At 38.8% G+C, this 12223-nt stretch overlaps 1 protein-coding gene across 4 annotated transcripts in view; it reads left to right on the top strand.

Moving 5' to 3' along the window:
* utrn (utrophin) overlaps positions 1 to 12223 on the top strand; it is a 552956-nt gene that overhangs the window by 435293 nt on the left and 105440 nt on the right. For all 4 annotated transcript variants that reach the window (XM_028797890.2, XM_051925286.1, XM_028797897.2 and 1 more), the window contains one exon: positions 10774 to 11042. In XM_028797890.2, coding sequence (XP_028653723.1) covers positions 10774 to 11042 — 269 coding nt within the window. The remainder of the gene's footprint in view (positions 1 to 10773; positions 11043 to 12223) is intronic.

The raw sequence follows: 12223 nt of genomic DNA, 5'->3' as shown, positions 1-12223 counted from the left end.
AACTCCGGCTCAATCTGCTGGTATTCCCAGAGTCCTTTTATAGTCCATGACCTGGAAGTGTTCCTTCTCCGGGTCAAGCACCACATCATCCTTCAAGTGTCCCGGAAGTACTGCGGGCTTCCGTCCTCGTGACCCCGAAGTACTTCCGGGTTAGCATAACAGTAATAGTTCCTGGTGAGCTCCCCCTGGCAGCACCCATGGCATCCAACAGAGCTGAAGAAACGGACTCCATGTCCCATGTTGCCCTGAGGGAATCCGGGGAACCATTTCTGTCCAAGGGAGCTACCGTCTAGAGTCCCGGGGGATGTAGTGCCCTGAAAAGGCTGCTTTTCTTCCTTTTCTCTGATGAGGGACGTCCCGGCCAGGCTGAAATGGCTGCCATCCATCACACCACATAGAAAAGTGCTGGTAACCGTAGTCAAAAACTGCTGCCATTTATCATTTCGCAAACTAGAAACAGTTTGTCAATTGCAAATCTTTTTAATATCTGTTGTGTGTTTAGAGTTATATATGCCTCCCTGTTATTAAAGTTCATAGGTTCTTTAACATCTGTATTCAGAAAATTATTTTAACCGAATAGGCTCTTGATTGTTTCAAATATTCTTGCCATTTCAAGCCAAGAGCCTTAGATTAAACAAACAATATAAAGTCAAACATACAATATAATCATTTTTTCTCTCAAGCTTGACTGTCTCTATTTGTTTCTGTAACAGTGCAGAGATCCAGGGAATTCATAATGGAAGCAAAGAACAAAAAACTCTTTGTACGCAGATGATGTCATACACAGTGTGTCTTCAACCCAGACTCTTTTATTTAAATATTTGTTGCAGATAGTAAATGATTATTAAACATTGCTTAAGCCCTGAAAATCAAAGTTAAAGGTATTTTATTTCCAGTGAATTTCCTAGTTTGTCTGTGTTAGGTTTTCATAATTTGCTTTCAGTCAGATTTCCTTAGCAAATTCTAGTGTAAGTTATTTACTGTATTCACCCTTTCTGTAAAACGTGTCAGATATTTAATAGATTCATTTGTGCTATTCATAAACAGTTTTGGTTTTTGTTTAAATCTGGTACATCTAAACTTAAAAAGAAATTAGTATCAGTACATAATAACCCCATTGTTCCTTATTTAAAGATGCTACTTTTGCTGTAAGTTTGGTTGACACATTAGAACATTAAAACAATCTAGATAAGAACACGCCATTCAGCCCAACAAGGCTTGTCATTCCTATTTACTTAATTCTTCTAAAATAACATCAAGTGTAGTTTTGAAAGTCCCTAAAGCCCTTCTGCCTATTACACTAACCATGTATCTATGGTTTTCTGTGTAAAGAAAAACTCATGTTTGTGTGAAATTTTTCCTTAACACATTTCATACTGTGTCCCTGTGTTCGTGCTGAACTCATTATAAAATAACAGTCTCAATCCACCATACCTATTCTCTTCATAATTTTAAACACAATCATGTCTCTTCTTAATCTTTTACTTAGACTGAAAATGCTCAGCTCTTTTAATCTTTCCTCATAATTCATCCCCTGTAGCCCTGAAAGCAACCTAGTTACTCTTCTCTGAACTTTTTCTACCTCTGCTATGTCCTTTTTGTAGCTTTGAGACCAAAACCGTACACAGACTCCAGATGAGGTCTCCCCAGTGCATTATAAAGGAGCATAACCTCCTTGAACTTGTACTCTACATGTTGTGCTATATAAACTGACACATTTTAATAGTCTTAATGGCTTCTGAACACTGTATATTTAACCCTAACATTTTTACTACCTACATGTGATACTTTACATTTACTTACATTAAATTTCAGCTGCCAAAGATCTGCTCAAGCCTATATGCTGTCCAAGTCACTCTGTAATGATTCAATGGATTCTACATTAAGATTCTGCCAATCCACTTATTGTAGCTTGGTGTATATTAGCCAGTTCTGATAAGGTTCCTTGCACCATAATCTGTGCTTCCTGCGTTCAAGCTAATTTTACATCCATCTACAAACAACACCCTGAATTCCCACTTCTTTTAGTTAGGGTTTGAAACTTCTCATGTGTCACCTTATCAAATGCTTTCTGAAAGTCAAGATTAATAATATCATATATTCAACTATGATCATATCCTTTTGTTGCTTCCTGATAGAATTCCAGCATGTTGATAAAACATGACCTCCCTCTTCTGAATCCATGCTGACTGTTCAGTAAAACTCCTCTTCTTGCCATGTGTTGCTCAATCTGATCTTTAATAACTCCTTACATTAATTTACCTGTAATGCACCTTAAGCTTACTGACCTGTAGTTGCTTGAATCTGCCTGGTCACTCTTTTTATATAACAGGATATTTGCCATTTTCCAGTCCTTTGGCATTTCCCCAATGCATAGTTCTTCCTAAAAAATATGCGTAAAGGGTTTATATATGTACTCGCTAACCTCCTTAAGAACTCGAGGGTAAAAATGATCTGGTCCTGGTGGTTTGTTTGATTTCTGTGTATTTAATCTGAGCAGTACTTCTCCCTCTACAATCTCCAAATCACTTAGTACCTCTTTGGTAGTCCTTTTTACCACTGGGAGGTTATCACATGCAAAGACCTCAGAAAAATGAGAGTTTAGAGCATCTGCTATTTCACTGTCTGTATTTTTTTAATTCTCCTTTACTATTCCTATTTCATGTATTTTTTAATTCCCCTTTACTATTCCTAGTGAACTTCACCTCCTTCTTGACTGTTCTTTTACTACTAAAATACTGAAAGAATCTCTTTGGATCATCTTTTGACTTATCTGCCTTTGTAACTCAAAGGCTACATTCACACTGCTTCTAGACTTACTCAGTTTAGACTTTTAGCTCATATTTGATTTATTTGTTTGACTGTTCAAATTATTTTTTATATTTCCCAGTCTCATATGAGTATAAACATATATCCATCCTGAATGTGGCCAACATGCACAAAATTAATAAAAACTAATACATCACACAAATGCAACCTAGCACAACTATGAATACCAACAGCATTGCTTGCTGCCTTCCTACATCATATGGGTTTCACTGCAGGATCTGTGAATTTGTGATGGCAGGCGAAACAAAAAATCATAGCTATTGCTTTCCATGCATTTATCACTCTTGTATCTGTATGCAGTAACTTATAAACACAAAAGAGGAGCTGATTCTAGTGAGAGCGGGCGGCACGGTGGCGCAGTGGTAGCGCTGCTGCCTCGCAGTTAGGAGACCCGGGTTCGCTTCCCGGGTCCTCCCTGCGTGGAGTTTGCATGTTCTCCCCGTGTCTGCTTGGGTTTCCTCTGGGTGCTCCAGTTTCCTCCCACAGTCCAAAGACATGCAGGTTAGGTGGATTGGTGATTCTAAATTGGCCCTAGTGTGTGCTTGGTGTGTTTGTGTGTGTCCTGCGGTGGGTTGGCACCCTGCCCAGGATTGATTCCCTGCCTTGTGCCCTGTGTTGGCTGGGATTGGCTCCAGCAGACCCCCGTGACCCTGTGTTCGGATTCAGCGGGTTGGAAAATGGATGGATGGATGGATTCTAGTGAGAGCAAGGTGTGTGTATGGATTGGATGCATAACAGTGGTTTGGTGATTTCAGTAGTGTAAAACAGTCTAGATTTTCATAACATACAAATAAGGTCGCATGAGCAGTGAAGTAAAATAGTGTACATTTCTAGATAAAAGTAAACATTCAAATACAAGGTGCATTCTGCATTAAAATTAGTACCACATATGAAAGTAGTCTAAATCCAATCTGAAAGGTTTGGGTTCCATTATGTTTTTTTGCTGTTCACACTTCTTTGAAAAGATCAGATCTGTGTCACACAAGAATGAAATAAACATAATTGACCTGCAGTTTGAATGTAGCCACAATGATACTTATGTTAGTCTGCTAATGGTAAATCATCCTTAGACTCTATAAAAGTATACAAAATGGAAAATTTTACATTCATAGGCTTTGAAGCGAGAGTACCACAATTTTTTATTAAACATTTACTTTTATTAATTTCCAATTACTGTATACAGTAGGTAGTAAGCTCCCTCAGCATATGTGGATTTGTAAAATCAATATAAAATTTATGTTACAGAATAAAGTATGTGAACATACCCTGTTTTATTTTTTAGCAAAGACAGCAAATATTTTGTAGGTATCTCTTGTCTTTAATGTCAGCAGGGTTTTGTAGTGCGGTCATACAACTGACAAGAATTCAGGTACTACATCTGTACAAATATCAGTCTATGTGGGATTACCCCCAACCTATGGGAGATGAAAACAGGCACTAGTTTTGTGGGAGAAAGAGGATTTAACTAATAATAGAATTTATCAACAACAAATGGTTTTAATTTTCAATTGATTTTCCATTTATGAAGCATCACAGAAACTTTGATATTCTCTTTTGCCATAGAACACAGTTTTGAATAAAAGCAGTGCTAAGCAATACATTATAAGCTAGAGTGTCTTGGTTTCTACTTAGATAAGGTCAATTAAAAAAGTTTTTAATAGCTGTAACAGTTAAACATTATAAATCAGTACTCAGCCAAATTTGTATTTTTTTTAACTGGTTAATAGTTCTTGTTTATTTCAGCTGTCATTGTGAGTGACATTGTCATCTTTCATCTTTTTTTAAGTGTAATTCTCTGGAGTTATGGTGGTGTTTCTACAGTGAATTCAAAAATTATTAAGAACCCATCACTTTCTGTACACTTTTATTGAATTATAGATTTATGTTTAAATGGATACATTTGCTGTTTTGCCCGTCATTCTGTCTCTCAGTAGCCCATAATGAGGAAGTGCAACATGTTTTCAGAAATGTTTGAAAGTTTATTATAAATCAAAAAACTGAAGTCAATTATTTATATCATACCCCTTAATTCAGAAATAAAAACTAACATCAGCTTGACTGAAGGCCTAGAATTAATGTTGTATATATGTATAATTAAAATGCAAGTGTGGTCATTTGCAACATTAAAATACAAGCCATTATAAGAATCCTGAAGGAAAACTTAAAGACGAAGTATAGTTTGCACCTATTACCCATCCTTATAAATAAATGAATAAATAAGTAAAAGAAAAAAGAAAAACAAGCACTTGCCCCTTCACATGTTTAAAAAATAAAAATCAAAAAAGACCAAAGAAAGCAAAACAGAAACAGCTCATATATATTCTCATATTTCTTGTTTTTTCAGCTCTCTTTCTATGTTGACTTGGTGTCAGCCCTAAAATGGGGCAGTAGTGCATGAACCTTTCTTGCTGGGGAATATGCCAACTAACATCAGTTGTTACCGACTCCTATGCTCGTGACTCCTTTTTGGCTTCTTTCCAAAACAACTCAGTTTCCACTGTCAACCACTCCTGCTTCCTCCAGCAGCTCTTGTTTCCTGCCTCTCTCATGCTAAGAATCCCTGTATCTGTCTCCTTTCAGAACTCCCAAGGAATTAAACAGTGATTCCAGCGCTCTTTTCCTACCTTATTTGTTTGCACTTCCCCTTGTCCCACTGTTACCAGTGACAAAGAGTCAGTAGAAATTTGACCCAGAGGATGGATCGTCCTTTATATTCCTTTGTCTGCTAGACTCTTTATACATTTATCAGAGTTATAATAATTAAAAGTTTAGTGACCTCTGCTGGCCATGTTTCTGGTGTTCAAGCAATTTATTGTCATCGTGTAACACAGCGAAATTTTATGAGACCCCCAAATGTGCATTTAAAGAACAGAAGTAACAATTAAAAACAGAATTCAAGTAAAAAAAGGAGAAAATAGAATAGTAATACAAAATATGTCAAATATTTTCAAATATGTTGTATACGCCATTAAGTAATCAAGTATTGACCAATGTACAGCAGCATAAATTGTTATTGCACCTATTAATGAATAGTATATTGCATATTATATATTGTATTATATTAGTATTTTGCACATTACCAGTATAATTTATTGAACATATTCAATTAAACATTATCTCAGAATGAGGAGACTGAGAGTACAGAAAGTTTGGCAGATGGTAAAAAAGCTACTTTTTTAGTCTGTTTGTGCATATGTGGATTGATCTAGAGTATTTACCTGATGGGAGGAGATCAGACACACAATTTCCAAGATGAGTATTATCCTAGATAATGTTTTTGACCTTCTCACACAGTGAGTCTTATACAAGAGTTGAAGTGATGGCAGTTCAGTGCCAGTGATGGCTGCTGCTGTTTTTACGAGCCTCTGCAGGACTTCTTTAGCAACCTTGGTGCAGCTGTTGTACCAGACCATCATGAAGTTAGTCAAGATGCTCTCTATAGTGCATCTGTAGAAATTGACCCGCAGTTTCTGGGGGAGGTTTGCTCTCCTTAGCTTTCTCAGAAAATAGAGACTAAGTTGTGTTTTGCCTGTTACAACCAAGGTGTTGTCCACCTAGGACAGGTCCTCTGAGATGTTGACTTCTAGAAACTTAAAGCTGGAAACTCTCTTCACAGCCTCTGCATTGATTGTTATCAGACCGTGATTTATCTTTTTAGTGGTCCTAAAGTCCAGAATAACTTTTAGTCTTTTTGATATTTAAGACCAGGTTGTTGATGTCACACCATGATGTCAGGTTCTGAACCTCTTCCCTATATGCAGCTTCATTGTTGTCTGATACAAACCCAATGACAGTGGTATCATCCACAAATTTAAAAATATTTGATTCATGAATGGGTTAACAATCACGGGATAAGAGTGCATAGAAGAGGGGAATTAGTACACAGCCTTGTGACACACCAGTGCTCAGGGTAATGGTGGAGGATGTGTGTTTGTCCAGACTGGGGAAGGTTGGTGAGAAAAACCAGTAACCAATTGCATAGGGTTTTTTGATCATCTAGCTAGGTACAATGGTGTTAAGTGCCGAGCTGCAGTCAAAAAAGAGCATCCTAACATAGGTTTTTGGCTTTTCCAGGTGTGAGAGGGCTGTATACAGAACCAGACAGATGGCGTCCTCAATCGATTTGTTTGTCCGTTAGGCAAATTGGTGTTAGTCGAGATCATCTGGGATGGAGGTTTTGATGTGGGTGATTACCAGTCGTTCAAAGCACTTTGCAATGGCAGGGGATAGAGTGACTGGTTGATAGTCATTAAGACCGGTTATCCTAAGTTTTTTTGGAACAGGCACACACTGGTTGTGGATTTTGGGCACGTGGGGACTTCACAAGAGGAGAGATAGAGAGGTTGAATATGTGTGTAAATGCTTCTGCTAGATGGTCAGCACAGTCCTGGAACACATGTCCTTATACATTATCTGGACCTGCTCCTTCCTTCTTACAGTATGTTGATGTTGTTGAGTGCCTGCCACACCTCATTGTATGTGTAGGACCAAAGGCTGTGAGTCTCCTGTCAGCTCCAAGCTAATTGGAGGCTGGTTGTTTTCCATGTTAAGTTTCTCTGCTAGGTTGACATTATTATTGGCCAGCATGTACTGTATGTCATTCTTCTTTTTGTAATCCATGATTAATTAGATGCCTTGCCACATCCACTGTGAGTTTGAGTTACAGTCAAAGGCCTCCTCAATCCATTGTTTCTACTTAAGTTTTCCAGATTTGATGCCTTTCTTGAGATTAGCTCTAGCATGCTCTATAGGCTGAGGTGTCTTTGTCCCTTTGTCCCAGCTATTTGACTTCACTATTCATCCATGGTTTCTCGTTTGGGTAAACCTTAATCCTTTTGTTGACAGTGACGTTGTCCACACAGTCCACAAAGCCGAACAATTAATATATGACAGCACAGATGACGTATATGTCTCTAGGTCTGTCTGATCTATATTACTAAACGACAGTTTAATTTATGCACGGCGGACGCACCGAAGCGCATGCGCACTTCGCCGCGGCGCCCCAGAGTCAGTAGGTGGCGCCCAAACAACACAACCTGTAAACTAAACTTGCTCTAATCCACTGTGCCAGCAGTCTGTGTGGCATGCTCAATTATGATTCCTAACAGTAAACGACGTCTACTTAACGACACAGCCACAGAACAACAAAGACGAGACCGCATAGATTAAAACAATAAACGGAGGCTCCTACAACGCGCTTCAAAAACACCACACGCAAAGAAGTCACAGCTCCAGACAACAAAGACAAGACCGCATGGATAAAAACAATACACGGAAGCTCCTACAGCGCACTTCAGACACACCAGAAGCAAAGACGTCACGGCTCCACAATGAAAGAGCTCAACTAATGGAAATACAAAACGAGCCCGTATGGATAAACACAATGAACGAGCGCGCCCACAACGCGCTTCTGATACAGCAGAGGCAAAGGAGGCATGGCTCCAAATGGAAGGAGCTCAACGATTAGTAATACAAACACGAGCCCGTATGGCTACGACCTGTAAACAAGCCCGTATGGATAAAAACAATGAACGAAGGCGCCCACACAAAGAAACCGCTTTAGTACAAATAGGTTTATTTAATTAAATGAAAACTTTACCATGGCTACGACCTGTGAACTAAACCTGAGGTGAAGCGTGCACGCCAGGTTGTACAGCCGCCCGAACGCGACTGCCCACACCACCGCATATACCACGTTCGTTTAGTAATGTGGCCCTCCATGCCCGGATCCGCCGCCATGGTCACTTCAGCACGCGAATCCACCGCCGTCAGCAAATGACTTCTCGCTGACAACACAGCCATAGAAAAACAAAAAAGAGACTGCATGAATAAAAACAATAAACGAAGGCGCCTACAACGCCCAGATGAGTCACAGCTCCAAAAAGAAACCGCTTTAGTACAAATATGTTTATTTAATTAAATGAACTTTTCCAGGACGCACCCACCCTCCATGATATTTCATCCCTCCAAATATCGGAGGGAACAGAAAGTGATTGCCATTCTTGGATTTGTGGTTCTTTCGAGAATTGCGGGCTTGCTAGTGAAAAAATATATTCCAGTCTGTGTGTTCAAAGCAGTCCTGGAGTTGGGAGATGGCAACTTCAGGCCAAACTTTTAACAGTTCTGCTAACTGGATTATTACTGTTGCTAAGAGCTTTGTGCGCTAGAACAAGAAACAAAGAGAGATGATCAGACTGACCAAGGTGGGGGAAAGGAATGATCTTATAAGCGTATATGCTGATAAAATCTAGGGAATACATCCTTAAGATGATAAAAACTGCATCAGGGTGCGAGTTCTTCAGTTTACTGATAACGTAAAACAGTTGCTCAAGTGCTGACTTAACATAAGCCTGAGGTGATATGTATACTGCTGTAACTATAACAACTATATGTTCCCTGGGCAATTAAAACAGTCAACATCTTAACATTAGATATTCCACGTCCAGAGAACATAACTTATTGATTGTGGCTATATTAATGCACCAGGCATTATTAATACAGACACACAGTCCACCACCTGTTTTCTTACCAAAATTGGGGATTCGATTGGCTCAGTAGAACGTGCATCCTGCAAACTCAACTGCTGTATCCAGTATGGTGAGATCCAGCCATGTCTCCAAAAAGGTCAAAAGGGAGAACAGTCCAATGTAGTTTTATCTCTGGAAATATCCAGTCAGAATACATCAATTTGTCCTGCGGTGGGTTGGCACCCTGCCCAGGATTGTTTCCTTGCCTTGTGCCCTGTGTTGGCTGGGATTGTCTCCAGCAGACCCCCGTGACCCTGTGTTCGGATTCAGCGGGTTGGAAAATGGATGGATGGATACATCAATTTTATTGGCGAGTGATCTAGTATTTGCATGGAGATCGCTAGGGAGAGGGTTTTTATGTGGAGCAGCTCTTCACCTAGCTAGTAATCCCACTCACTTACCTCTCTTTTGCTTCCTCTCCCTGCACCATCTGTGTCGCCTTCTTCCAAGGATAAGAGTCAACGTAACTCCCAGTGATCTGAGAATCTCCTGCAGTATTGCTTCCATGTTACAATAATTATCTGTGCTGTTTGAGTCGATCTGTAAAAGCTTTTGGCAACTGTAGTAGATGCTCACTTTCGTTTGTAAAATGATGAAAGTCAGTATTAAGAGTGTTATTAGCAGAAAAGAGCACCTGTTGGGGAAGCATGAAGTCACAGCAGCGTCTGTGCACACTGCCATTTTTCTGGGAAACCATCTGCATGAACCTTTATTTAGGTTGAAAGTTCAATTTCAGTATCTGCATGTGATCTGTTCAGTGCAGTGAGAGTCTTACTCCAGCTACTAAAGTATTTTTAGCTTACATTTTTTCTCTTATCTAAAAGTAACCAATCAGGTTTCAAGAAATTGCATTTTGACTTGCACCTTTGAACCAGAAGAAGGCATTTAGTTCTTTAGGAAGCATTAGATACAAGCAGGCAGGTGTTAAAACACATGTAATCAAAACATCTTGGTGCCAAAATGATAGCATCTCTCACCTTCAGAAAACACTCCCTCCTATGTACTTCAGGTTACTGTAAAAATTACCTTGCTTTTTGAATCACTCCTCCCTCTTCGTGGCCAGTTAACGCTTTGAATATTCTAATGCAAATATTTTTTGATTCATTTAGTTGGAAATCTCCAAATGCTTTTATTTTTCTAGTACATTTAGCACCTAAAGAAAGTATATTATCTTAATATTATATTCTTAACATACTCTAAGTATGTATACATCCTGATGAAACAGGTTCAGACCACTGAGACATTGATCATTCATTTATCTGTGGCTACAGTTTATCTTTACAGTTTTGATGTATTTGTTTATTTTAATTTTGTTTCAAGAAGTTTCAGGAGTATTGTTGAAAATAGGATTTGATTGTGTTTGTAAATTGTGTTATCAGCATACTGATGAAATGATGAATTTTTGGATATTTCATAGATTTGACCCCAGAAGAAAAGGCCCAGAAGATTGCAAAAGCCATTCGAAAGCAGTCTGTAGAGCTGAAAGAGAAGTGGGATCAACTGAATTCACATTCTACCAGTTGGCAGCAGCAAGTAGAAAGAGCACTCGAGAAGCTGCAGGATCTTCAGGGAGTAATGAGCAACCTTGATATCCGTCTGTCGGATGCAGAAAGCATTCGCTCAGGCTGGCAACCAGTGGGAGACCTGCTTATTGACTCTTTGCAAGATCACATTGACAAAACCACAGTAAGTGTTTGTTAGATTTTTTTTTTTTGTTTTTGGTGACCTATTTAAACACTATGGCTTGTTAAAACCCATTGAGGCATTCTTTGTGTGAAATTGGGCTATACAAAAATACATTGTTGTTGCAGAGGACCATCTTGTTGACATGAAAGTCACTTTACAGCTCAGTTTTCATAAAAGGCTTGGCGAGCTTCACTACAGTATAAATGAGGTCAAATAAGAATAGAAGATCAGAAAGGATTATGGAAAGTTGGTGAATATAGTGAACTGCTATGACAATAAGATTCAAGCACTGCAGCGAGAAGTTGCATTTCACATTTCCAGATTAATGTATTGGAAAGGAAGAAGTCAAAGTAATAATGTTTGCATAATGGGAATCAAAAAATGCAGGAAACTACAAACCAAAACAATTTTTGAAAACTGTAGCCATCTACTTTTCCCAGCTGACATTATTTCCCCTTGGCAATTAAAACATGTCATAGAATATTTAATTCTCTTAGAAATGATTTGCATTCGCGGACCTGATAAAAAAAAAATTCTCAGTTTTGCTGATTGCCATGCAGTTCTTCAAAAGCCCCAGAAAACCCTCAAACTATAATTTGGGGACTAGCTGAAAATTACACCTTGGGAAATGTGCTTTATTATAATCTGAAGCAAGCTCCTGAGGCAGTTGACAATTTCCAGGCCAATAGTGCATATTCCCTATAATGACTTTTTTGATATTTTTTTTCTATAAGTCTCCTCAGCCACTTAATCTGTTATGGTAAATGTGAATCCTTTGCTGGTTATCCTGACTTTCATCTGCAAGAGTTTAAAACAATTGTAAAGCTCGGTTCACCAAAGATCATTTTTCACCAGACCTTCACTAATGCTCCAGAACTGTTGTTATTCACTGGTTGCTATCTTAATGACACATACAGTATTTCTATTTCTATGTATATACTCATTCTTCCTGGCATACCATTGCTGGTTGAAAGGCTGGACAACTCCTATTCTTCCAAATTGTTAGTGCTATTTAAATGTAATTTCTTAGGACTGAGAGGTTCATGGCAATTTGATTTTCTCTCTTCAGGGGTACACTGGGTGCTCTCCGACATTGACATAAAAACAGGCTGGCCCTGAGAATTCAGGTGTTTTACAGCTTTTACCTGCCAATTAAGCCATGTTTCTTCTTGGCTTTTATT

Source organism: Erpetoichthys calabaricus, chromosome 3 (genome assembly GCF_900747795.2).
Source record: "Erpetoichthys calabaricus chromosome 3, fErpCal1.3, whole genome shotgun sequence".
Lineage (NCBI taxonomy): Eukaryota > Metazoa > Chordata > Cladistia > Polypteriformes > Polypteridae > Erpetoichthys > Erpetoichthys calabaricus.
Note: the sequence above shows the minus strand (reverse complement) of the source record. Positions and strands in the feature narration are given on the sequence as shown.